The following is a 26,101-nucleotide window of genomic DNA, read 5'->3' as shown; positions in this document are numbered from 1 at the left end:
TTGTGGCTTTTTTCAGCATTCTCAGGTTCTTTTAACTGATTTTTCTTTTGCTGCTGCTATTGTTAAATGCCAACATTTACATGTGACTGCAATAAATCAGTGTCTTTTCTTCCACTTCTCTGATCCTGCCAGCTCTTCTTGGGAGGCTACAGGAACGTACTTCTTGCCTCTCTTCTGTCACCCCAAATTCTCTCAGTTGTGAGTTGCCTGCTTCAGATGTTAGCAGCATCTGCAAAATCTCATGGGATGTTTAGGTTTTGTCTCCATTTCTTTTTTTTATAAGGCTTACAGAATGATGCTGATTCTCAGGCAAGCGTCATTTTGTTGAAGCCAGTGTGTTCGTGTGACTTAGTTGAACACAGCATAGGTGGCATGTGTCTGCTGACCCTGGGCTGACCAATTCATATTGACCTCGGTGGTAGTATTGCTTGTTACAGAGCCATACAATTCCTTTTTTTAGTAATTGCTCACATTTCTAGTACCAAAGCTGGCTAATTGGGTAGCTGATGTTGGCTTTTGATCCTCTGGCAGATGGCTAGCACAAGGGCCTGCATGCAGTGCAAGTCCTGTGCTTGGCCTCTTGTTGGATGGGGTCCTGCGTGATGGGGAACTGCTGGAAAGCTGAAGATCAAACCAAGTTAAAAATGCTGGTGCACGGAACTGGGTATTTGGTTATGTGAAAAACATGACTGCTATGTGTCAGGACAATCTTTTTTATGCAAGAACCAAATCTTGGGCAAGGGAAGAGATTCACAGGTGGGAAATCAGTGTATGTGACAGACTCTGCCAAGCATATAACCTTTTTCAAAGTAATACCTGCTCTTACTGATAGTAACTTTTCATGTATTACCAGCTTCTTGCTAATTCATCCTCATAAACACAAATACTCATTTAAAAAGGAAGAAGGATGGTGGGTTATTTTGCTCACCAAAGTTTAATTCTGTTCCCATAAAACAGTATCATAGGCTCCATACTTCAGTGTCTCGTCAATTCCAATAGCCAATAAAGTCGGCTACAAAACGCAAATACCTTTAGAATAATCAGTTCTGGCAAATTCAGTGGGAATTCAAATGTCTTGCTGGGCCCTTTCATTGTAGCAATTCTGCAAGCAGACCTTCACTACTTCTGTTGACAAGGCATGAGCAAAAAGCAAATTCAAATTCCTCCATTTTCCAGAGCCTTACTCCTTTGGAGTGCTAAAATATAAACTCCAAAGATAGTCGGATGCTGTTCTCAATTCACCTGGAAAGCCCGTCTGACCAAGGCAGTTCTGCTTCTTCCTACTTGCCAGAGTAAGTCAAGGTAGAATTAAAGGTGAGTCTCCTCAAGACAAGTTAGTCCCCTGAAAATCCTATAGCATGTCCTGCTTTACGATGCTTTTTCTCAATAGACTGTTGCCACTAATACCCACTGTGTATCTTTGCAGTGAATTATTGGTCTATATTGATAATGAAGGCAGATAATCTTTCTGTTTCTAGAGTCTTCATGAAAAATGGTTTAAATAGTACGCAATTTTACAGCTCTGAAAACGGAGTTGTGATTAGGCAAAGATTTGTTGGATTATAAAAGTACAAGTGTTTATTATGGCTAGTACTGAGAATAAACAGTTGCCTGCATATGCCTGCTACTATGGAAATATGTTTTTAAGTTCTAATGTGAGCTGTAAACCAAAGCTACTTCAGTTAAAAAAATTCAATACTTAAACTGTGGGGAGAAGTAGTCAGTGCCAGAGAAAACATTCCCATTTAATAATGTTTGAGCATAGAGCTGTGATGCAGTTTGTAGCAAGGCAGTGAGAAAAAGCCACAACTAATCCTTCATTGCAGCTGTCTGAACTTTTGGTTGTCTGCCATACTTTAAACAGCGACTTCTTTTTTCTGGTGACTCAAGACCTGAATGACCTAGTGTGGAGAGTTTAAGCTATATAAAATAAAGAAGTTAAGTAAGAAACAGCCATAGCAAGTTGGGTTGCACACCCGAGCAAATCGTAAGTCCTTTCCAGTGCCTAGGAAAAATATTAAAATAAATTGATACCTTCTTATTTATTTATTTTTGGTGAGGAAATATTCAGTGGTTTAGACACCCATCTCTCCTCCCTACCTTCTTCTCTCTCCTTAGAGTACTGATGATATATGGAAACTACATTCTGTAGAGAGTTTTGAAGTTTTAAGTTTATAAATGCTAACCTTATCTGTAGAAAAACTTTCTAAGTTTTCTTTGATTATTTTTAACTTTTTGTTCCCTTTGATGTACATCATGGGTAGACCTTTTAAGCAGCATGAAGTAACAAATGTGCTTTTTTCCCTGATTAGTTCTTTTGCAAAGAAATGGAACTTGCTTACTTTCAAGTAGAAATATGGGGGTCAGAGGTGTAACTTTATGTGACTACTAACCTTGAAGAAAAAAAATTGGGGGTTTCTGCCTTTGCCCTCTTCTTACTATCTGAAATCTTACTATCTTACTTATTATAAGGGATTAAACATTTAAGCATTATCCTGAGCTAGCGGTAACCCTGTAGTTTGACAAGCCTTATAACTCAAATTGGTTTTTGTTACAAGTGATTTTTCAAATGGTCATTTTTTTTGATCTTTCACAGTGGTGTATTATGTTGTATCATTGCATTACAAATTATTGGATATAAAAAAGTAAATTGTTCCTATTGAAGAAAAAAAATTAGTCTATGCTGACTTCAATGGCCATGGCAACAAATCCCCAATGTAACAGCTTTTGGGGTAAAGTATGCAATAAGGCAGTACAGCACAATAAACCATATATTGTCATCTAGCTGGCAAATGCAAGGACAAGCACAGAAATTGAAGGGATTTCAGCCCAAGAATTTACCGAATACCTAAAATCCATGATCCCAGAGTTTCTGTACAAAGGGGAGCAAACACCTATTGGCTGCAAGGGCTTGAACCCCCAAACACTGCAAGTAGGTTCAATGTTACAACTCACAGTGTCACTTCTCAGGCTGCCTGACAACAAATCTGTGCAAGGCTCTGCCCAGACACAACAAATAGCACGTGATCTGTATGAAATGGGGTCTTATTTAATAGGCAGTTGTTAATACAGGAAAGGAAGGGAAAGGGAGATCATATGTCAGTCTTAACACCAGTGAGCTCATTCTAGCCAGCCTCTTGTAATATGTGGCTTCCCTGGAAAAGGATGATACATGACTTCTATCACAGAGCAGCAGATCAGTCTCTTAATGACTGGATGTCACCATCACAAAATCACTCCCAGTATTTTCCCCCTTCCTTTTACTTTTCCTAATTTCAACTCATAGCTGGCATGTTCAGCTCTTAATTCCTGTAATAAGTGACTCATCCTCTACTGTATTTTGACCTTATCATCTTCAGATTTTACTGTACTATACCGTTCACCATCCCTACTGTCCTTGATTAGCCAAGTTTCACACACAAAAGGAGATCTAAGTCAAACGTATCATTCGTGGGCTATTTACCCCCATCTGTTTATTAGTTTTCCCAAACTCCCTGAATCATTCTGGTAAAGTGAAAACTGTGAGTACAAACAGATGCTGCTGCAAAAGGGGATAGATGGTATTCTGAAGCAGAATCAGCCTGGCAGCCTAAGCTAAACACTTTTCAGCTATGTCTTAAACTGTCTTCTACAAGACTTATCCAAATGACAGACCTAACTTCCCTTCATAAACATGTGGGCAAACTGGATGATTTTCACAAGAACACACGCAAATGCTTACTTTCCCTTTTTTGTACCTTGATCTTTATTTAAATACCTCCAAAGCATTATATTAATGTACATTTTCTTCTGGTTCGTGAATAACAATAATTTCTAAGCCTCAAATAAGGTTCCTGTACAATTTGTGGTTTTAATTATATTTTGAGCCTCATTTTCACATGTTCAGTTCTTGAGTCAAGTAGTATTGACTTTTCATTTTGAATGATGCTACACAGAGCTGTAAAACAGACTGGTATCTTTCAATTAAACAATATTTTTAATGGATGTTCCCATGTTTATTTTTCAGCATGTTTCCGTAAGATTACAGATGGTACGTTTTAGTTGAGTTAGTCTCTATAAAGTTGCATAGTGCGAAATCCATTGGTTTTTTTGGATTTTTTTTTAATGTTACTGTATAAAAAAATAGTTTACAACAGAAATTCTAGGTTATTTCATAGTCTAGAATGCATTAAAAGCATAAAGTCATGCATATGTCAGATAACACAATATTTACAGATTTGTACAGTTTCTGTCCTTTATTTACTGTGGCTCTTGCCTGGCAATTAGATTCAACTCTTACCACTCTGAGGTCAAATTCTCCATATGGCCATCATCTAAAAATGCTCTGTTTTCCTTATCAGCACTGAGATTGATGGCTGTGTGTATGATGGGCCCAATTCTGTGCTCCATTTCATAAAGTCTACCTTCCATGGAGTTAAAAGATGGTTACCACTCTGACTCAAGGCAGCACATGAAAACGGGTCAACTCCACCCAGTCACCTTTTCTTACTCCAGTATTTTGATGTGTTGAATTACTGGCATATTTTGGCTAAGGCTGTACAATAGAGTGGCAGATGAATTTATTTCTGACCTGCAGATTATTCAGTTGCCAGTCTTTCTCCTGTTCATTCAGAAAGGTAAGGAAGAGCATTTCATACTAAACTCACGAGAACTATGTTAAGGGATTCTAGAAAACATCCTCTTCTTTCTCACTTTTTATTTTCAGAACTCTTGGAAATGGAACATGCTGTTGGAAAAGCCTCTGTGTTTTTACACCAACGCCCAGTCTAAAAGCCAAGTGTTTGCATTTTATCAACTGGATGCAATTTCTCTCTTTCGCAGGTTTGCTTTATCTTTAAAACCACAATAAGCAGCATTCAAAATGGATACCCATCTGCCCCAGCCAGTGTCCACCCCAGGCACCCCTACAGCTGATATAAGAGCAGAATGGTGAAAATCAGTCGTTCCACAGAGTTCACACGGCAGAAGTATTATACATGGCTTCATTTGCCAGAGGTACACCCGGCTGTGAATTCAGTATCCTGGTCAGTCAGTATTGTGTTCAGAAAAGCAGCCGACTTTATATAGGGTGTCCCTGGAAAGTGCTTCATCACTGTTTGGCTCTGTAATAAGAGGCTATTCATCATAACACCTGGAACCAAAGGTGCTCTGGCTCCTGCTGATACTCAAGGAAGAATGGCACTTACTGTATTCTCTGAATTCCAGGGAGACATCATGATTTCTATAAAAAGATTAGTATAAGAATGGTACTTCTTCACTAAGGCTGAAATAACACCTTCCAGAAAACTACCGTGATGATCCAACACTTGTGGCTTGTTAAGTTCACAACATTGAAGAAAAGTACCTTAGTAATCATTGCAATACTATCCATTAAAGTATGGCAGCAAATAGTTTTTCATTTTAAGACACATCAGGTAATAATTTGGTTGTGGTGGTTTATCCTGAGCAGCTTGGGCAGGTTCTAAAAAAAGACCACCACCAAATGTGTGGTTGCTCCAAAAACATCTTTCTCCCCTCCTTCCCTCTTTCTTTCCTTCTTCTACTGAGAATAGACCAAGAAGGCCTGACCAGCCCTGCCATTACATTATAACCAGGTAACACAGAAATTAATCAATTAATTTATTATTAATAGGAGCAAAATGTAAAAGCGGAACAAAGTGTAGATGTACTACCAAGCACACGGTGTCCTGTTGATACCTCCAAAAGACTCCTGTGATAAAAACATACAGATTCTTTCGCTTTTGAAAGGTCAAATATGCTAAACTGTGATTTCAAAAGGATGAAATCTTTTCTGTCTTCTATGTTCTTTTAGCATTCTTTTTTTCTTCTGCTCTCTGCACTGCTGGATTTTAGCATCCATGAGTCATGTGATCCTTCTAGCATCAGTATGTTTTCCTTCCGATTTCTAGCATCTCTGCCCAAAGGCCCCTCGTTAGACTTTCTGCATTTCGATGTGCTGGTGGTGGTAGTGGTGGTAGCAATGATGCTTGGGCTGACACCTTCCATTGAGTTTATAGACAGAATTTTTTTCCTGCCGTTTTTTGAAGAACCACACAGCCAGTACAGCTGCAACTAGTAACAAACAGAGAAGGATCACAATTGCTGCTATGATAGCACCTTTACTGGACCTGGGACAATCCTCTCCCTCACACGGATCAGAAGTGGGGACGGGCTTTTCTCCAAGGCCCTGGGTGAGATTTTCTTGCTCAGCTAATTCCTGGGATGACATGTCAGTAATATCTGGAGCTGCTGCAGTGGTTGCTATTTGTGCAGGGTAGGTGGTTGTTTCTTTTGTTTCTGCATACGGAGTGTGATCAGAGGAGCTGACCATCACAGAGGTTTCTGACATGGATGTTTTTAAGCTGGTTATGTCAAACGGCATCGCTGTACCAGGCTCCTGAGTCACAGTTTCCAGAGATGTAGTTGAGTGGTCCCATGCGGTATCATCATAACCTCTGCTCGTGCTTAAGTTCTCCAGACCACTCACTGATGTAAGTAGCACTGGTGTCTCTTTGGTCCCTTCATCATCTGCTTTTGTTGTTGTTGCCACAATCTGTGTTAAACCTTTCTCTGGAGCTGGGCTACCACTGCCTGATTTTCTTACTTCAACATGATTTGGTTGGTCAGTTGTGAGGACAACATCATCTTCAGTTCCCATTGAACCATCAACTTTATCCCCTTCCTCTTCATCATCCTCTACCACTTCTTGCGTTACTGGATAGCCATCTAACCATGATTCATCAGTGATGGCAACTGCATCTATCTCTGCCTTCGTATCATTAGTTGTGAGAATGGGTCCAATGGGGAAATCCTCACTGTCATAAAATATTTTGGCACCAGGTTCATCATAGGGTGCCTTCACTCCAATGTGGTTATCACCTTCAGAAAACTGTGCTTTAGTGGAATCGTCTGTCTCTTTCTCTGATTCGGGCTCACTGAAAGCCTCTGATGGAAACCAAAACAAGTTTTTTTGGCTTAGGAGTGACACAGGGGATTCAGTTGGTGCCCTGCTTCCTTTTTCAGGAGTGTCTGTGTCCTGAGTAACACCTTTGGTACTTCCAATTCTTCCTTCCTCTGAACTTTTACTGAAGGAAAGCTGTTCTTGCTCCTGCTCAATTTCCTCTTTGCCATTGACGTGTTCATTCTCAACAATAGGTATTGATCTGTCATCAGGAAAGTTATCTTCATAGTCAATGTGTGCCTCGGTTTCATCTAGAAACATTAAAAAAAACCAACACAAAACACAACACTTAATTTCTCCAGAAGAGCACTGGGCTCATTTGTTACAAGAAGCCAAGAAGAAAGGTGCAATGAAGAGTGACTTCTAGACAGTAATTTTCATTCCATGTGAGCTCTTCAGAGCTGCCCGAAGAAGACCCCACCACCAAAGCTGATATTGAATTTTGCTTAACTTCATCTGAAGGAAAGAAGATGCACCCATGACTGCAAGGATAGAAAACTCTTGTCTCCAACACTTAAAGCCTAACACCTAGGGATCAAGATACACCATCTGCAATCAACTCTCAGGCCTCCAATTTTAAGAAACTTAATGTTACCATAAAGAAAAGAGAAAAAAAATCCCCAAAACCAAACTGGCAAAACCCCCTGAAAGCCTGAATGCAACAGAGGAGCAGATTAATCTCAAAGTTTGAGTTTGATTTAGAAATACTCCCCATGCCTCAACAGACTTACCACTTATAGCAAAATAGACTTAACTCAGAGCATGAAACTAAATGTTTGAATTTGAATGAAATAATGCATTGTAATTTATATTTCTTCCACTCCTCTAAAAGACCTTAGCTCAATGAAAATTTTTCCAAACCAGACAGGGTGGTTGATTTTCAGCTCACACAAGTTTTACTCCACAGAAAGTTGATGTAATTGCTGAGATTTATGCTGGCATTACAAGTCCTAGAAAATAGTGCCTTAGGATGTGGAAAATAAAACAAATGAATCATGGTGAGAATTTTTCTTTTTAATAGAGTGTTTAGCCTTTCATGAAGACGGTAAAGCAATAGACCTGGCATGACACGGGAAACAAGAAATTAATAGGCGAAGCTGTATTACAAATCAGTGCATTCATAAAGCCTTATCTTTTTTTGCCTTTTTACACTCAATCAACTTTGAATCACATTTTCATCTGGGGCCCACCTCAATTTCCGAATGAGTCACATTCTCCTTGGAGACTGCTTCCCAGACTTCTGGCAGAGCCATATTTGGTCTACTCTTAAGAAAGATTAGAAATATTGTCAAACCAGTCTGACCAAAACCACTCAGTAGTGATACAGCTCACACCAGCTTACTTTTTGCCAGAACAACTTAAGCCAGGTGCCAGAAGAGAATGAGTATTAGCAAAAGGTATTTTTCTTGGAATAGCATCCGGGTCTACCAGAAACCAAAGCAGTTATGCTGAGGAAACCAAAATGTGTGAGTTAATACCTCTGTGAAAGCTATCATGTTGGAGAACTGGATGTTCTCAGTAGGTCCTCTCACCTCACAGCAAGGGTGTAAGGTAAAACCTGTGCAAGATACAACAGTGCCAACAATGGACTTCTCTCCTGCCTGGTCCTGGTGTCCTTATCTGCTTGTGTAATCCTCTAGATCCTCTCCATCCTCTCCAAAGCAGGAAAAAAGTTCATCTGGTGCAAAAACAACTTAACAGACAGGAGAATCCATCTCTCCAAAGGGAAACCTTCCTGGTAGGACTCTCACTTTTCTAATTCATCCTAAAATATTTTCCAACAATATTTCAGGCTTTTGTTAATGACTGGAGGGTCCCTCTGAATACCAAAACATTTTAGCAACATATTTATGAAGCTCTGTGTGGCACTGGCCATCAGTACATAGCACTTATAACAGCCATCAAATGCTAGTCTCACTTTGTCCCTTGTCCCATTTTCACTGAAGAATTTTTCTACCTGGTACGCTCTTTGCATGGAAATGGTACTTCAAGCCATTTCGTCCTCTTACCAGCCAGGCTCTTGCTAAAAGTTGGTATCTGGAATGCCTGCTTCACTGAAGTCCAGTGTCTCCCAGGGCAGCCTGTAGGATATATATGCACTGGAACATCATAATGTGAGAACTCACTGTTTACCAACGGTGCTGGTCATTATTTCCTTTTTTAAGATCAATCATCATATGTCTATCTTCACCTGTACCTCTGTTTTTGCTACTCATTTACTTTTCAGACTACAACAATCCAGCTGAGGATGAAACATTGATTTTTACGTTATGGTGTTCTAGTGCATGCACACACATCCATGAACAAAAATTACATTCATATGCTTGGGTTGTTTCCTCCAGATGTATTCTTTAGTTAGCAGTGTGAAAAAGGCAGCTAGTATTCATCTTATTTACCAGTACGGATCATTGGTGAATGCTTAACAACTGCAGTAATATGGTTTTTATAGAATTTGAAGCTCTTCTCCTTTAGTGGTTCTCCTGCCATGTGCTTTCAGCCCTTCAGATGAAAGTCCTCTGGAGGCACATCAGGAAAGAGAATGTGCTCCTAGGAAAATACAAGTCCTCAGTCTACCAGAACATATTAAGTGTTTGCTGAACTATCTATCAAGTCTCCATCAAACCTGCTGTCTTTGGGCCTGATCCTGCATGTATAGAAATGAATCGATGCTTTCTTAATGTTCAGCTGAGGAAAGAAAAAGCCCATTGTAGTCTAAAGAGAGCCTGAGATTGGAGCTCATTATGCACTGCTTGTCACTGCATAAGGGAGTCTTGTTCCTTCTAACAATCAGATTGTGGCCCAAGTTGTAAAGCTGCTATAATGTATTTTCATATGCAATCTCCTGTATTTGTATAGTTTATAGCAAAGACTATCAACATAACTAATGTTTGTGTATAGGATGGCAGAATGAAAGCAGCTATTGAGCTCTCCAACCATCAAAGGAAATACAGACCCCCTGACTCTGAAGCTTTGATTTATATGATCCTGAATTGACTTACACAGTAATAATACTCTATTCTTTCTTCTGGGCCTCAGACCTTCAAATGGGGCCTGGACTTAGTGTTTAGTGATTTTGTGTTACCATGACAATCTTTTAAGTCAGCCATGAGCTTGATTTTCCAGAACAGATTGCACAACTTTTGCACTTCTTTTTGCTCACCTCCTCAGCACTTACCTGAGCTTTACAGCTCCCTGAATTTTAGTCTCAGTACTGAAAAGCCACAACCAAACTAGATTCAATTCCACCTCTTATCCAAATAGTTGTAATCTATGTTTATATTTATACACATTTTAAAAACAGCTAGCAACTGGTTTAAAAGTGGTTGTATCTTCCTTCCTATCCAGGCAGGTCTGTTTTTAAGAAGAGCCAGCACTGAAATGAATTAGTCCAAGACCAAAATCTTCCTATATTTGGTCATTGTGACATCTTACCCCTACCCTCCTCTGGCAGACTCAATGATCAGGGAGTTTTGATTTACTGTCTGCGGGATTACTGAGGCTGAAATGAACATTTTACAGCAACAGAAGCTGAAATGGCACACTACCAAAGATGTGAAACTCAATTAAAAGGTAAAATCCTTTTAATTTAGCCTTGTCTTTTCTGGGAAGCATCCAGTCCTTAAAGAGCTTTTATCTCCTTAAACTTTTGATCCTAATGTGAAAACAGTGACCAAACAGAGACACAGGCAAAACCAAAGAAAGAGCCTGGTTTTCCACACTCTAGGATCAGTTTAATTTTTCTTCTAGATAGCATATTGGCATCCCAGCTGTATTTTGAGTGTTGCTATTTTGGACAACCATAAAGTGTACTGCATATTTTGAGGATGTATTTTTGGAGTACAGGAAATTGAAACTTGATTCTATGTAGACCATCATCATAAACATTTCTACTGTATAAACCCAACTTTATTCTAAGAATCTCAAAGTAGTTACAGTGAACATTAACAAGCTGACACGTGTCTTAAAGGGTAGGAAGGAAAAGAGCATGTAGACCAATTTGCCTAAGATCAGAGTTGTAAACTAGAGCATCTTGAAGAATTATCCATTTGACTTGGATCACACTTCTCTCAAACCAGCCAGAGTACGCTAGAGAGAAATTGTTTTGCCTTTACTCTTTTGCAACAGCTACAAGAAGGATGATTTTTATTGTAGCAGAAAGCCTGCTAATGTAAATGAATAACCCATCATGATTTTTAAAAGTAATTTCATTTGGCAGAATCAGTTCATGCCAGATCAATACCTTACATTAATCTAATACAACCACTCAGTGACAGACCTGAAAAGAAAACCGAAGTTTGTCATAACAATTGTTTTGACAAGTCATGGACATATTTTGTTCTGATTTTATTTGTCTGTCACAACTTCCTTTGCTCTCCCAGAAGAAAACAAAACAAAACAAAACAAAACACATCCCCAAAGAAGATCGAAAGCCAGAGACATTTTGCTTTATTCTGCCCCTTAAAAAAATACAAGAAAAATAATTAAATGGTGCTGGCTAGTCATGCTTACAGACCACGTGAATGTGAATCTACACTATTCCTGAAAACTCAGAAAGCAATGTTTGAAGTAATGAGAATAGTTGAACCAGGCAAAAAGACTGGGAGCAGCAGATGAAGCTTTCAGAGGTGGTCAAAGCCAGCCAAATCCTCCTTACACTGAAATCAGAAGTCTCGTCCTCAGTGTGGAAGTCAGACCAGCTCTGAACACACTAGACAATTATCGAAGTGTTGACACTGGAGAGATTCTTTAGGTGTGCAGAAGATATGACCTCTCCTGCCACAAGCTTATAGTTGGAAAAACCCAGAGCAGCCAAGGGAGAAGGAGAAATATGAGACATTTCTCTTAGCCAGTTTTAGGGCAGAGAAGTGACATGATTTCCCAGCCACCTAATCCACCTTCTCTTTGAAGACGCAAACTCTCAAGGACGCAGCCTAATGCAATACAGTCTTGTCCCCCCACTGAAATGTTAGTATTAATGCTTCTGATACTAAACCTATGGTTCATTTTGGGAAAGAAAAAAACAAAACACAAATGTCATTTAGCAATGGTCACTTTAGTCTCTGTGCCTGCAGGACAGCCACAGCATGGCATGTCTTACATCTTTCAGACCTTACTACAGTGCCCATCTTCAGAATGTATTTTGTGAAACAAATGTGTTCTTTCCACAGAAAATAAACTGCAAAACCCATGTATTTCCCTGTTCTCTGCTTAAGGTTGCTTTGTTGGGTTGAATATCCCTGTGTTTTCAGCTAGAACACAGCGTCTTTTCATGACCAGAAACTGCAGGAAAGACTAACTGTACAGAACCACATTTTTCCTTAAAAAGCATCTTGATTAAAAATTACCATCCATTGCCTAGTGTGTGCAACGTACAGTAAAGCCATTTGTAATGTACTGTTTTCTTAATTTCTTAATTTTTTCTTAATTTAAGTATGAAATTGTTTTCTTAATTTAAGTACATACTTTACTGTATCCAGAAACCACTTAATATAATCCTGAAATGATTTTGTTCAGTTACGCCCACAGCCAGGTTTTGCCACATATTTTGGATTATATGTGTATTGATGCATAATACATGTTTTCATTTAATTTACAGATTTACCAACTGTATGATTGTACCTTGTATCCTGGGTGCCAGAATGGACTGTATCTCTTCTAACTGGATCAAAACAGAGAGGAAATATGATCATAAAGCTACTTCAAAGAACATGTAAGTGCTATATTTAGACACTGCTATGATGATAGTTCTTTCTTTGACTCTATATTTGCTCTGGACGAGCAACTGGGAATGTAGTGCAGGCCTAATGCTTTTACACAAGTAAGAGAAAAGCCCAATTATTGCTGTTTAGTCTGATATGCTGCTTGGACAGCTGGGCATTATAATGTGGCAGTTACCAAGTAGTACACATCTGTAACATCAGCAAATCTCAGAAAGCTTTATGAAGCTGGATAAACATTATCACTCTTTCATGGATGAGGTGGAGTAAGCAACGGAGAGTAGTATAGTGACTTGCCTCATCTCAGAAACAGTGCAAGATGTAGGAACAGGACTTGGTTTTTTAATCCTATGGCAGGGGTTTTCTCCCCATGGTCCAATTGTGTTGGCGTAAGAGCATTGGGACCACTTCACATTTCCAGTTGCTCACCTGCCACAGATGCAGAACGAGGGGTCACCTTACCAGGTGGGCTGGTATCACCTTACCAGCCTCTAAACGTCGTACTTAAATGTTCATTGAAGTGGCTTCGCCACCGTTTTTCCTCTGATGTCAGCCAGTTAGGACAGAAATGGCCCACCCTGCCAACAGGGATATAAATTGTCCTGTCATTAATCATCATAATAGGGAAGTTACTCTTTTGCCTCAAAGCACCTAAAAAGCAGTGTGTGTGCTGACTTCCGGAGTACTTAAGTAATAATTATTCTCCTTTGTCCTGTGACCCTAAAATAACTGCCAACTGTAAATCAGGTTTCTTTTAATTAAACTCCCTTTTTTGCTCTTTTTCACTGAATTTTTATTTTTTTAAAAATAATGAAACCTAGTATCACACATGTCAGTCCTCTTGTAAAGCCTTCTTTCTTAAAGAATTGTGATCAGGAGGATCGAATATCTAATTATTAATTGAACACATATTGTGGTTTGTATCCGATGTCTTATCTTTAAAGTGTTTGAAAAACATTAATCAAAGGAAGCCCCTCAGCATGAAGTCTACATTTAAATAATCTAAAAAAAAAATCATAATCCACAATATTACCTCTGCTCCCAAGTTCCAGTGTTGATGTTTGTGATTTTACAGCCATACTTCCCTGTTTCTTTTCAAAATATTATCCTCTCCCCTGCGGCTGTGTGAAAGGCTCAGGCAAAACAGGGGAAATGGACTATTTATCCAGGGAAAACAGTGAAACACACACAACTTAAATAGCCTGATTCTTTCCCTTCCTTACTTTGGTGTCATACAGTTTTATTTCTATGTGTGATAAAGTCAGCATTTTCACTAACCTCAGTGAAGGAAAAAGAAGTACCAGTGTAGTGCAGATTATAGGAGATTCAGACCCACTGGGTTATCAGATGTAGATACTCTTTTCCTTCTCTCCCTCCATGCTCCTCCTCCACTCCCTGCAGTATTTCACTTAATCATTTGAACTGCTGTTTGTAAGAACAGTTCTGGAAGATGAAATAGTTCAGAAAGATGTTGGAATTTATTTTATTTTGTATCTCTATACCATTTTGATGGGTTTGAATACCTGGTTCCCTGGTACACAGAAATGACCCGTTTCTACCAAGAACAAGTTTGACCTTTTCTCATGATTATGCTCTGCCTGCTGGTATATATTCATGAGTAAAAATAACTCCTTGTAAGCCCCTGGGCATTAAGGAATACATAGGTTCTGAAATAGATATGCTAACTCAAGCCCATATAGATAGCTCAGCTACCTGACAGCTGCCCATTCCTTTGCTGAAGATTAATCTGCTTTGCCAGAAATATCATCCTAAAGGTGTGATATCTCTCTGCAAAAAACCCCACCATAACATACTCTGATAACTGTTCTTAAATATTGGAAAGATTATGCATAGGGCTTATGCATAGAGCAGGGTAACATGAGAAAGAGAATGAGAAAGTGGAATTCGGATTGCATCCATGTCTAAACTCATGGTACTATTTAGCTAATGTTTAAACAAGGGGAAAGTTAAGTTCATTGCACAATTTAAGCAACATAAAGGTGGATTTTCTTGAAGGTTTAAATTAAGGAAATGTCACTATTATAACTTCTCATAGCTTTTACATTATGTTCTTGTTTGTTTGGGGTTTTTTTAGTAAAAGCCTGATTCCTTCAGTCAAGTTATTTGGTAAGAAAATCCACTTTCATTCCTTTTAATGGAGAAAATACCTGGGCAGCTACTGTTGTGTTTGTAGACAAAAATCCTGCAAGCATGGTACAAGATAAAAATTTGCCTTTTTATTGGGGCAAATTAAAGAATACTTTTTTTTTTTTAACTTTTCCATCTAACTGCTTAGCTCTAACCCAAGTGTTTCTGCCACTCTGTCACAGACTTCTGTAGCACAGGCAGCTCCCTTAACTTACACAGATCTCTAATTTTCCTAACCTACCAAAAGGAAGTGGTATTTATCATATATGTAAGGCCAGAAGTTCAAAAATGCTAAAGCAACTAGTAGGAAAGGGCTAGTAAAAGCTCAGATCAGCCAAACTAGCTTCTTACAAGCCAGCAGAGAAAGTCTGGGGCTTAAAAGATGGGCAACTATTGTATTACCCATTTTGCATCCCAAATAAAAATTCAAGAATGCCTAAAGGATGGTCAGCTCAACTCAACCTAGAAAATATAAAGAAGCAGGGGGAGTTGCACATGGGTCTGCTGTGCCCTTGAGAAGTATTGACCCCTGTCTTCGCGGGGTCACAGTACTACCTTGGCATCTTGCCTTTTTGGTAGGGAGGATGCTATCTGAGGGGCCTCAGCATGTACCATCACATAAAGATGTAAGGCTGGTGACTGGGTGTTAAAATAATGGACAGCTGCAGCATGTCTATGGTAAGGAAAGATGTTAATTATGTACATGCCTACAAAAAGACACTGAGTTTTCTCTGTTCTTGCTCTAGGTTCCCAAAGGTGAGAGCAAACACCATGTTTTCATTTCAGCAGCCTGCTCTGTAGCAACTGTGTGGCTTCATGTGAAAATAAACATAGCAGAAGATATACAAAACCTGCATTGTGCACTCTATCTGGTAAACAATGTCTTTGGCTCTCTGATGCTGCCTGGGAGCAGCTTTTGATCTACTCTGAAGAAAATACCTCTGGCATTTCTGTACCATCAGTAGGAATCCCTTACCTTGAGTAAACTAAGTACATAGAAAAGTTATAAGCCTCACCCAGTAGCAGAATGAGCACACACAAGATTATAAACAACTGATTTCCAGAAAGGGGCTGATTCTGATATTAAATACACAAGTGAAGAATCTTCCCAAAGGTTGTTTTCTAGTAATTAAAAATTATGTTCAGTACTAAAGAAAAAGGGCAATTGCAGGGGGAAAGAAGGAAGATGGTGGACTGGAAAGCAGGAGCTGAATGCTAACCCTGGGATAAGACTCAGTGAATCCCCAAAATGGGGTAGCAGATACAGATAAAATAAATATGGCATAAAAATTCTTCTTTTTTATTCTTAGTGGTTCCTGTTACCCAGAAAAAAGAACTTTATGCGCATGTGAGTATGAGTACATTATTCTCTCCTGTGGTTTACTAGAGATGTCTGCCAGCAGGGCTGTAAGAGCCCTGTTGAGCCAGCTAAGACACTGATGCTGTAGTCACCCAAGAGCTTCATGGGGACTTCATGTGCCCAGGAGGAGGCACCCCTGTAGGCCTGAAACCATCTCTGTTGAGCCAATGGAAGGCTGTGACCTCCTGGAGGGATGCTGCATGTGCTGGGTGAGCTTACCTTTGACACAGGCCTGAACCTGCCCGTACCACTCCCCGCAGCTATTGCAGAGCAGCGTGAATGCTGTCTCCTTGTTGCCCATGATGTACCCCTGGGCGCAAACATACAGCAGCTCGTCCCCCATTTCAAAGCCAGTGTGGCCATGCAGGATGGTGTGGGGGAAGGAAGGTGGGTCCCCGCAGGGCTTGTCTGGAAGGTAAAAAGAAATGAGATTTTAGAGACCTTGCAAAAGTCTTTAAATGCAGTGCTAACAGCAGCGCTAAAAGAGTTACACCAAGGAAGAACCTACACATGTCCACAGAATTCATACATCTCATCTGATTCATGCTCTTATCCCCCTTCATAACTGTTGTCAGCTGTAATTGTGTAGGTATATATTAGGCTATAGCTGTGATATGATAACTGTGATGTTATTCATGTGTAAGTGTAATGCACTAGAGGGCCTTTGTTTCCAGCAAGTTAGCTCAGGATGTTAAGGTACAGCTGTCTTCTCTGCCTGCTTCTACAAAGGGTAAAAAAAGCTTGAGTATGCTGGGACTGGAAAGCAAAAGCTTGGACAGAAGTCATTTTTCTTAACTGCAGAATTGCTTATGAAATTGTTTAAGACTGGCACTTTAATGCAAGCAGGCAGAGGCTGAGCAATGACCCAGACCACCTTCACAGAAAGTCCAAGTGGACACCAGCCAGTTTTCAGACTATTCCTTCTAGTCTTTCTCAAAATCAAAGGTTTCTTCCCAGATACTCAAATTCCCCCTATTTTAGGTTAGAGACACCCTAAAATAAATGGTGACATGTGCTCTTCAACAACACCCAGGGGTAACACAGCTCTGCTCTCTGTGAGAATATGAAGAACTAAATTTCTCAATTATTGAATTGCCGAGGTATCTCCAGAGAGGACGCCTTTAACACCGGAGCGGGGGGAAGCACAGCGTCCCCGAGCCTCAGTTCGGAGCGGCCAGAGCCACCGAGAGAGCCTCAAGTCCTCGACAGGACTTGCCCAGGAGCCGGCAGCTCAGCTGACGCGAGCAGCTGACTCACAGGGGGCGGAGCCAGGAGTGACGGCACCAGCCCTCAGTGGGGAAAAACCCATCCCAGGGAGCGCGAGCGACCAGGGCGTGGCACGTCAGTCAGGGCGTGGCACGTCAGTCAGGGCGTGGCACGTCAGTCAGGGCGTGGCGCGGCAGTTTGCGCGGCAGTTCGCGCAGGCAGGGCGAGCGGGCAGCGAGCGGGATGGCGAGCACTCGCCTCAGGACCAGCGCCCGCTCTGGGAGCTCTGCCCCGGCGGTGGCCAGCGTAGGCACCCAGACAGAGCCGATGAGAGGGGAGGCTGCGGCGCAGACCTCGGAGTGTAGGAAGTGCCTCGACTGGTCTCTTGAGGCGAGGGTGCACAATGGGCAGGGCTGCACTCGGTGCGCCCTGGTGGAGGTCCTCCTGCAGCAGGGGCTGAGCTGCAGGAGACTGTCAGTAAGCTAAAAGATGCCAGGGAAGCTGAGAGGAAGCTGGGCTGCCTGCCCCATGCCCAAACTGTGCCGGGGCCGCAAGCGTCCATCATAGCTCATACAGGAAAGGAGGAGGGCATTAACCCAGGAAGCTGGGAACTAGTAACAAGAAGAAAAACAACAAAAAAGGGAGGAAGAGGACAACTAACAGCAAGGGGCTTCCTCTAAAATCTGATGTCCCCACCCAGAACCGCTTTGCAGCTCTGCAAGGGGCCAACGAGGAAACGCACACTTTGCCAAAAGAACAGCCTGCTGATCCACCTGTAAAGAGGATCACTACTGGGACCTCCAGGAAAAAGCGGCAGGTCATAGTAGCAGGGGGCTCTACTTTGAAAGGCACAGAGGCACCCATCTGTTGGCCTGACCCAGTCTCGAGGGAGGTGTGTTGCCTGCCAGGGGCTCGAATCAGGGATGTTGCTGAGAGGCTGCCTGGCCTAGTAAGTCCTGCTGACTATTACTCCCTTCTAGTGGTCCATGTGGGTGCTAGTGATATAGATTGCAGTAGCCTGGAGAACATTAAGAAGGACTACAGAGCCCTGGGAGAGGTGGTTAGGGGCTCTGGAGCTCAGATAGTTTTTTCATCAACCCTCCAGATTAAAGGGGAGGACCTTAAAAAGGCTAGGCGGAGTTGGCAGGTTAATAAATGGTTAGAATGGTGGTGCCATAGTCAGGGGTTTGGTTATTTAGAACATGGGAATCAGTTTGGGAGTCCAGGTGTACTAGAGGCTGGTGGAGCTGGTCTGACAAGGGGAAGAGCTGTTTTGGTAGGAGGCTTGACAAGCTGATCAAGGCAGCTTTAAACTAGACGTGTTGGGGGAAGGGGACATCGATCCATCCCAACACTCCCAATCAGTTGCCAGAACCTGTAGTAAGTGCTTGGAGCAATGTAGAGATATTTCAGCTGCTCCAGCCAATGAGTCGGCTTCATTTGGAGCTCAGCTCAGATGCCTCTATGCAAACGCCCATAGTATGGGGAATAAACAAGAGGAATTAGAGATGTGTGCAAGGCTACAGGGATGTGATATCGTTGGTATCACAGAAACATGGTGGGATGGCTCCTATGACTGGAGTGTTGGAACAGGAGGCTACAGGCTCTTTAGAAAAGACAGGCCAGGCAGACGGGGACGGGGAGTTGCTATTTATGTCAGTGATAGGCTGGAGAGTATGGAACTCTCTGTGGGGACAGGTGATGAGTCAACAGACAGTTTGTGGGTCAGGGCCAAAGGGAGAACAGCGATGGGGGACATTACTGTGGGGGTCTGTTACAGGCCGCCTGATCAAGAGGACTCTGTAGATGAAGCGCTCTACAGACAGATAGGAGCAGCCTCACGCTCACAGGCCCTTGTCCTCATTGGGGACTTCAACCATCCTGATATCTGCTGAAGGGACGGTATGGCCCCACACAAGCAATCCAAGAGGTTCCTTGATTGTGTGGAAGATAACTTCCTCTTGCAAGTAATAGAGGCACCAACAAGGAGAGGGGCCATGCTTGACCTCGTGCTCACCAAGAGAGAGGGGCTGGTTGGAAATGTGATGCTCCAGGAAAGCTTTGGCTGTAGCGATCATGAGATGGTTGAGTTCGAGATCCTCAGGACAGTGAGAAGAGTATGCAGCAAGCTCAGTGCCCTGGACTTCAAGAGAGCAGACTTTGGCCTCTTCAGGAACCTGCTTAGTAAAGTTCCATGGGATATAGTCCTAGAGGGCAGGGGAGCCCAAGACTGCTGGTTGATATTCAAGGATCACCTGCTGCAAGCTCAGGAGTGTTGTGTCCCGACTAGAAGGAAGTGTGGCAGGAGGACCAGGAGACCTCCATGGATGGAGAAGGAGCTGCTGAGGAAACTTAGAGGGGAAAAAAGCAGCTTATAAAAGGTGGAAGTGAGGACAAGAGGCCTGGGAAGAATACAGGAACGTTGTCCAGAAAGCTAGGGACCAGGTTAGGAAAACTAAGGCTCAGTTAGAATTAAATCTGGCAAGGGATGTGAAAGATAACAGGAAAGGTTTCTATAGGTACGTAGCAAATAAAAGACAGAGTAGGGACAACATGGGCCCTCTCCAGAAGCTATCAGGAGAACTGGCCACCCTGGAGAAGGTTGAGGTTCTTAATGACTTCTTTGCCTCAGTCTTCACTGGAAATGCTCTGACCACACCACCCAAGTCCTGGAAGGCAGATGCAGGGACTGTGAGAATGAAGACCTTAGGCCCACTGTAGGAGAGGATCAGGTTCGAGATCATCTTAAGAACCTGAATGTGCGCAAGTCCATGGGACCTGATGAAATCCATATGCAGGTCCTGAAGGAGCCAGTGAATGAAGTTGCTAAGCCACTGTCCATCATATTTGAAAAATCATGGCAGTCAGGTGAAGTTCCCAACGACTGGAAAAAGAGCAATATAACCCCCATTTTCAAGAAGAGGAAAATGGAAGACCATGGGAGCTATAGACCAGTCAGTCTCACCTCTGTGCCTGGCAAAATCTTGGAGCACATTCTCCTAGAAAGCATGCTAAGGCACATGATAAAACAAGGAGGTGGTTGGTGACAGCCAACATGGCTTCACTAAGGGGAAATCCTGCCTGACCAATTTGGTGGCCTTCTATGATGAGGCTACGGAAGTGATGGATAGGGGCAAAGCAGTTGACGTCATCTACCTGGACTTGTGCAAAGCGTTCAACACTGTCCCACATAACATCCTTGTCTCTAAATTGGAGACATCAATTTGATGGATGGACCACTTGGTAGATAAAGAACTGGCTGGATGGCCACACGCAAAGAGTTGTGGCCAATGGCTCAATGTCCAGTTGGAGACCAGTAACAAGTGGTATCCCTCAGGGATCAGTGTTGGGACCGATCTTGTTCAACATGTTTGTCAGTGACATGGACAGTGGGATTGAGTGCACGCTCAGCGGGTTTGCCGATGACACCAAGCTGTGTGGTTCGGTTGATACGCTGGAGGGAAGGGATGCCATCCAGAGGGACCTTGACACACTTGTGAGGTGGCCCGATGCCAACCTCATGAAGTTCAACCAAGTGCAAGATCCTACACCTGGGTTGGGGCAATCCCAGACACAGTTACAGGTTGGGCAGAGAAGAGATTCAGAGCAGCCCTGCAGAGAAGGACTTGGGGGTCTTGGTTGATGAGAAGCTTAACATGAGGTGGCTTCAGCGTGTGCTTGCAGCCGAGAAAGCCAACTGTATCCTGAGCTGCATCAAAAGAAGCGTGACCAGCAGGTCGAAGGAGGTGATCCTGCCCCTCTACTCTGCTCTTGTGAGACCTCACTTGGAGTACTGCGTACAGTTCTGGTGTCCTCAACATAAAAAGGACATGGAGCTGTTGGAGCGAGTCCAGAGGAGGGCCACGAGGATGATAAGAGGGCTGGTGCACCTCCCGTATGAAGACAGGCTGGGAAAGTTGGGGCTGTTCAGCCTGGAGAAGAGAAGGCTGTGTGGAGACCTCATAGCGGCCTTCCAGTATCTGAAGGGGGCCTACAAGGATGCTGGGGAAGGACTCTTCATCAGGGACTGTAGTGATAGGACAAGGGGTAATGGCTTCAAACTTACACAGGGGAAGTTTAGGTTAGCTATAAGGAAGAAGTTCTTTACAGTGAGGGTGGTGAAGCACTGGAATGGGTTGCCCAAGGAAGTTTGTGAATGCTCCATCCCTGGGGGTGTTCAAAGCCAGGCCGGATGGAGCCTTGGGCGACATGGTTTAGTGCACGGTGTCCCTGCCCATGGCACAGGGGTTGGAACTAGATGATCTTAAGGTCCTTTCCAACCCTAACTATTCTATGATTCTATGATTCTATCAGGATATAAAATCTAATGAGGTGTTTGATAATATTTCTGCTGATAGCGCTAGAAGCCAGGAAGCAAAAATTACTATAAACAATGACAACTGAATTTTTTGTTGCACGAAAGAAGTGCAGAGAGGAGGCAGACAGAAAACTACTAACACCAGTGTAAACTGAATTTTAACTCTTTTTTCAGGTTTAACCAATCTTGGCTATTGTTAAAAAGGTGGGTCAAGATCTAAAGAACTTCTAAGCATTGGGGTTTCTCCTCACTTAAAGGTGAGGAGAAACCTTTCTCTCTCAGAGGTGCTTTTCAAGAGGTGTTTGCCATGTCCCCCTTTACTCCAGATATTTTATAGTCTCTTTTGGAATAGACATCTCTTGGTTACAGAAAAACCAAAACAACCAAAACAGGAAAACCTATAATGCAAGAACATGATTTTACTAAAAAACCCAATGGACAAAGTGTGCAGTGTTAGTACAAATAAACACTTCTGTATTCTTTCTCAAATCTGGGATTTTTTCCAGTAGTTCTAGAGTCCTTATTGACTGTGGAAGAAAAAACAACTGCTCCACTTGCCAAAGTAACTGAAGATTCAAAACCTGCTTTTGTCCAGATACAGAACAACCGAGAATGAAAAGGCTAATAGGTAATAGCTCAGGAGTTCTTGTAATTATACAGGATAGGAAAACTTAGGGCCAGGTCTGTGTTCTAGCATTGATCTTTCCTGTTGTAACAGTTGGCCTTGGCACAAAAACCTAATTACTTAATTGGCTAAGCAAAGATTATGTTCCTTGGAAAGACTTTTGCTTGGAAGCTGAAAAAATGATCTCCAAGGCTATGCTCCTAAACATGCAGAAGGAGAAGCATCTTCAGCGAGCACCCTTGCTACTTTGCTAAAGTCTGCTTTTAAGACAGCGTCAGCACAAGATGTTACAAACATTTCCATTGACACCAGTTCACGTCCAGGGTTTTCCATGGGCAGTAGTTTTGACAGAAAAGCTTTTTTTCTGTCAGTCTACTCTCTGCAAAAGCTCAGGCTTTCCTGCTTTTGCCCCAGGGACATTCTGCAAGATTATTGTGAGTCCTGGCTGCAGCTTTTCCCATCATCTACTCACTTCTGACCCAGACATAGGTAAATCCATGTTTATTTAGAAATACGATTTATTTATGTTGCCCGTTTTTTACCTTGTAGTGAAAGGAAAATCCTAGGATAAACATCCATGCTCTGTGAAAGTTCTTTTGGATCAGGCTTTTAGAAATTTATAGATGTTGCTAACCACTTCTCAGCCAGGTATGCTGAAAAATATCTGCCACTAATTTAAAGGATACGCTACCAAAGTCAAAGCTTTGAAGTCTATTCTCCGTAATGTACACATACATATATACTGTCTAACACCTTCAGAAGTTAGTGGGAATTATGCACACACACACACACACTGACAGAAAAAACAAGCTCTTGAGACTACACAAAGCTCAGTTTATATACAGTCTTATGGAGGCTTGGCATCCAAGGAAGTGAGGACCAGTTAGCAGCTAATGCCTTTCCTGTGAACTGGTTGGATGACTAGAGATGGATGTGGATGAAAGGAGTAAAAAAAATATTGCTTCATAGTAAAGCATACTTCATTTATGTAGCTGCTTCCATCAGTACAAATGGGAGCCATGTATCTGCTCTGAGGGAAGTATTGATCCCAAAGCTGCATGGGATAATTATACATCAGAGGGTATTATTATCTGCAGAGCCTTCCTTCTTAATCGTGTGGCCAGAGGAAGCAGAAAAGTAACAATTAAGTTAGTTAAATACGGCGAACACATTCAAAAAGAACATTGTAACCTACCAGGAGAGAAGGGAGCTTTACTGTAAAAGCTAGCAACAGACATGGTAACAAGAGAATTATGAGATACTGAAGGAGAGATCTGACTGATGTGTGGATAGAAAGAAAAGCAGAGATTTAAAAGATGTTAATGGATGGACACTCTATGGGGAACTTTTGACTCTCTCATATGAGACTTTGTAAGGTCTCATCATTGCTGTAGAGCATATTGAGTGACAGCTTGGACAAACATAAGTGAAGGCTGATACCCTGCAAAGACATGCTCAAGTTCCTGCATCCATTTTGCTGCTGCCCTCAACTGTGTAAGATGTAGAGGAATTTTCTGGGCTGCAGCATCTTACGGCTCCTTGTCCTGCTGCAATCTCAGTTGCTGTGACAATTCCTGCTCAGCCTTTTGCCAGACCTGTTTTTTCTGGTACAGGTACAGCAGTAACACTGGCACAACAGCTCATCAAACTGAGCCACTCCTGTGGACAGGCTTCAGGTTTTTGTCTGCAGCCTTTGTACCAGAAGCTGGCAAAGCATGGGCTTGTTTGGAACAACAGCCTATGCTCAGTGCTGGCATTGAGGCCGTTTTCTTGGTGGTAGAGGGGAGGCAGATCTGGGCCATGAAACGTGACAGAGGGTTTGTTGGCGGCACCTTGTCATGTAGAGGAAAAGCAGTGCTCTTTTTTAAGCTGACCACAGCAGTTGCCTGGAGTTGTGACACTGGTAGATGAGGACTGGGCTCCTCTAGTGCTGAACTCTATATATGGAGCACTGCTTTTGCCCTCATTTACCCTCCTGTAAACCAGCGTATTTTCTTACTGCTTGCTAAAATATAAGCCCAGTGCATGCTGCCCAGTAGAAGATGTCCTTGACTCTCAAGCCCCATCCAGCAGATCACACACTCTGCCTGCTTGTGTGTGAGATCACATCTCAAACCTGGAAACTTGGAATCTGGTTCTGGACATCGTGACCCTTCCTAAGTTTGCCACATATTGACAGTGAGGTCAAACACCTAACAGGGCTCCACACATTGGTAGCTGACTTCCAGTAAGCAAGGGTGGATTGCGTTACACAGAAAGACAGCACAGCACGGGTATAAGGCAATGCTGAAGTACACAGAAGATCCTTATGTCAGCAGTAATTTGCACAGACTGTCTCCTGGAGTGAAAATCACCACCACAGTCAATAAAGAACTCAATGTACATGGGTAGAAATCAGGATAGAGTCACCATCTGACAAATGAATGTGAATACATGACAGACTAAAGATGTAAGTGTTGAGCATAGATACATTAGGGCTAGTGATGGCTCTGCCTACAGACCTATTAGACTCAGTAGCTATTTTTTACAAGGGACAGAGGACAGCACTCCTCCTCCCTAGTCCAGATTCCTCCAGAAGCATTTTCATGTTTTAAACTAGAAGCAACCCATCAGTTTGTAAAGATTTTCTTGAGATGTCTTGATAGAATACTGTCTACAGAAAGGACAGCTTAAAATCAATACAAAAAACAATCAGCATGAAAAAGATGCAGACTCAGCTTCCATGCCACTTGGCAGAATTGGTAATCTACTGAAATCTGACTATCTTCTGCTGTTAATTCTGCTACTTTAACTGTGTCCCATGCTCTGAAAGCTGACATGAAACATGCTCTTTGACGTAAAACATCCCCTGTTACAACCACCCCATTCAGCAGAGCTTTTCCAGACAGACCACTGGAATTTATAGGATGTCATCTCATCATTAAGAAATTGGAAAACACAACTCTTAAAGTTCAGCCCTGTGAAAGATGAGTGTGGGTGTGCGGTTTTCTTCTTGATTGCAGAGACACTAAGTATATGGAATTTTTCTTTTTGGATAAAAATACTGAGTACAGATAGAGGACGAAGAACCAAAACTCAGTCATAGCCAGTGTAAGTGCTGCTTGTAAGATAGCAATGTTAGGATGCCAATACCTCTTACATCAGATAGGGCTTGTAAGAATTTATCAATTTAAATGACATCACCAGGTAGCTGGAAATTCACTGTCACCTATGTGCAAAGTTCTGGAAAAGAAAGCTGTAGCAATATAAAAATGAAGAACTTCATATCCACAGCAAAGCATGACAAATACAGAGAAGTGGTTCAAATATTACATAAAACAAATTGCAGTTTGAGTATTCTTGTAAAGTATATTTAATATATTTGTAGTAGAAAACATACTAATTTCTTTTTTTTCTTACTGCTGACAAAGGCAAACTGAAATAAATACATAAGCCATCAAACTTTGACGGGTAGCTGGAGCCAGCAGTCATTTAAAATGACTTTTGATTTGCATTTATGCTCTACACACTACAAGTCACTGCCTGTTTAGTTTTTCTATGGTGGCAGCAAATCAAAGCCTTATGGAATAGAGATCTTACTTGTTGCCTGTAAATATCAGTGGGTCACTGAAAGAAAGAACCAGGAAAATGTGGGAGCTATTAACAAAGAGATCTTTCCTTTGTTGCATTTAAAAATAAATAGAAGAAAGGGAACCAAGAGGATTATACACATATGAAGCTGAATGGCATGTGGTCCCACAAAAAAAGAAGATTGGTAGGGAAAATT

At 41.9% G+C, this 26,101-nt stretch overlaps 1 protein-coding gene and 1 long non-coding RNA gene across 2 annotated transcripts in view; one reads left to right on the top strand and one right to left on the bottom strand.

Annotated features, from left to right (window-relative positions):
* Nucleotides 1-5,813: 5,813 nt before the first annotated feature.
* SUSD5 (sushi domain containing 5) overlaps nt 5,814-26,101 on the bottom strand; it is a 46,344-nt gene continuing 26,056 nt past the window's right edge. Inside the window, exons 4-5 of the mRNA XM_030484365.1 lie at nt 16,406-16,594; nt 5,814-7,212 (exon numbers count right to left, since the gene is read on the bottom strand). Coding sequence (XP_030340225.1) covers nt 5,933-7,212; nt 16,406-16,594 — 1,469 coding nt within the window. The 3' untranslated portion in view covers nt 5,814-5,932. The remainder of the gene's footprint in view (nt 7,213-16,405; nt 16,595-26,101) is intronic.
* LOC115607288 lies at nt 7,158-16,115 on the top strand. The gene is made up of 3 exons (XR_003991170.1): nt 7,158-10,531; nt 12,558-12,671; nt 15,573-16,115. It is a non-coding gene; the product is annotated as an uncharacterized LOC115607288 (long non-coding RNA).

The sequence above is a fragment of the Strigops habroptila genome, chromosome 1, assembly GCF_004027225.2.
Source record: "Strigops habroptila isolate Jane chromosome 1, bStrHab1.2.pri, whole genome shotgun sequence".
NCBI classification, from domain to species: Eukaryota; Metazoa; Chordata; class Aves; order Psittaciformes; family Psittacidae; genus Strigops; species Strigops habroptila.
The sequence above is the reverse complement of the archived record's forward strand: the minus strand, read 5'-3'. Positions and strand labels throughout refer to the sequence as shown.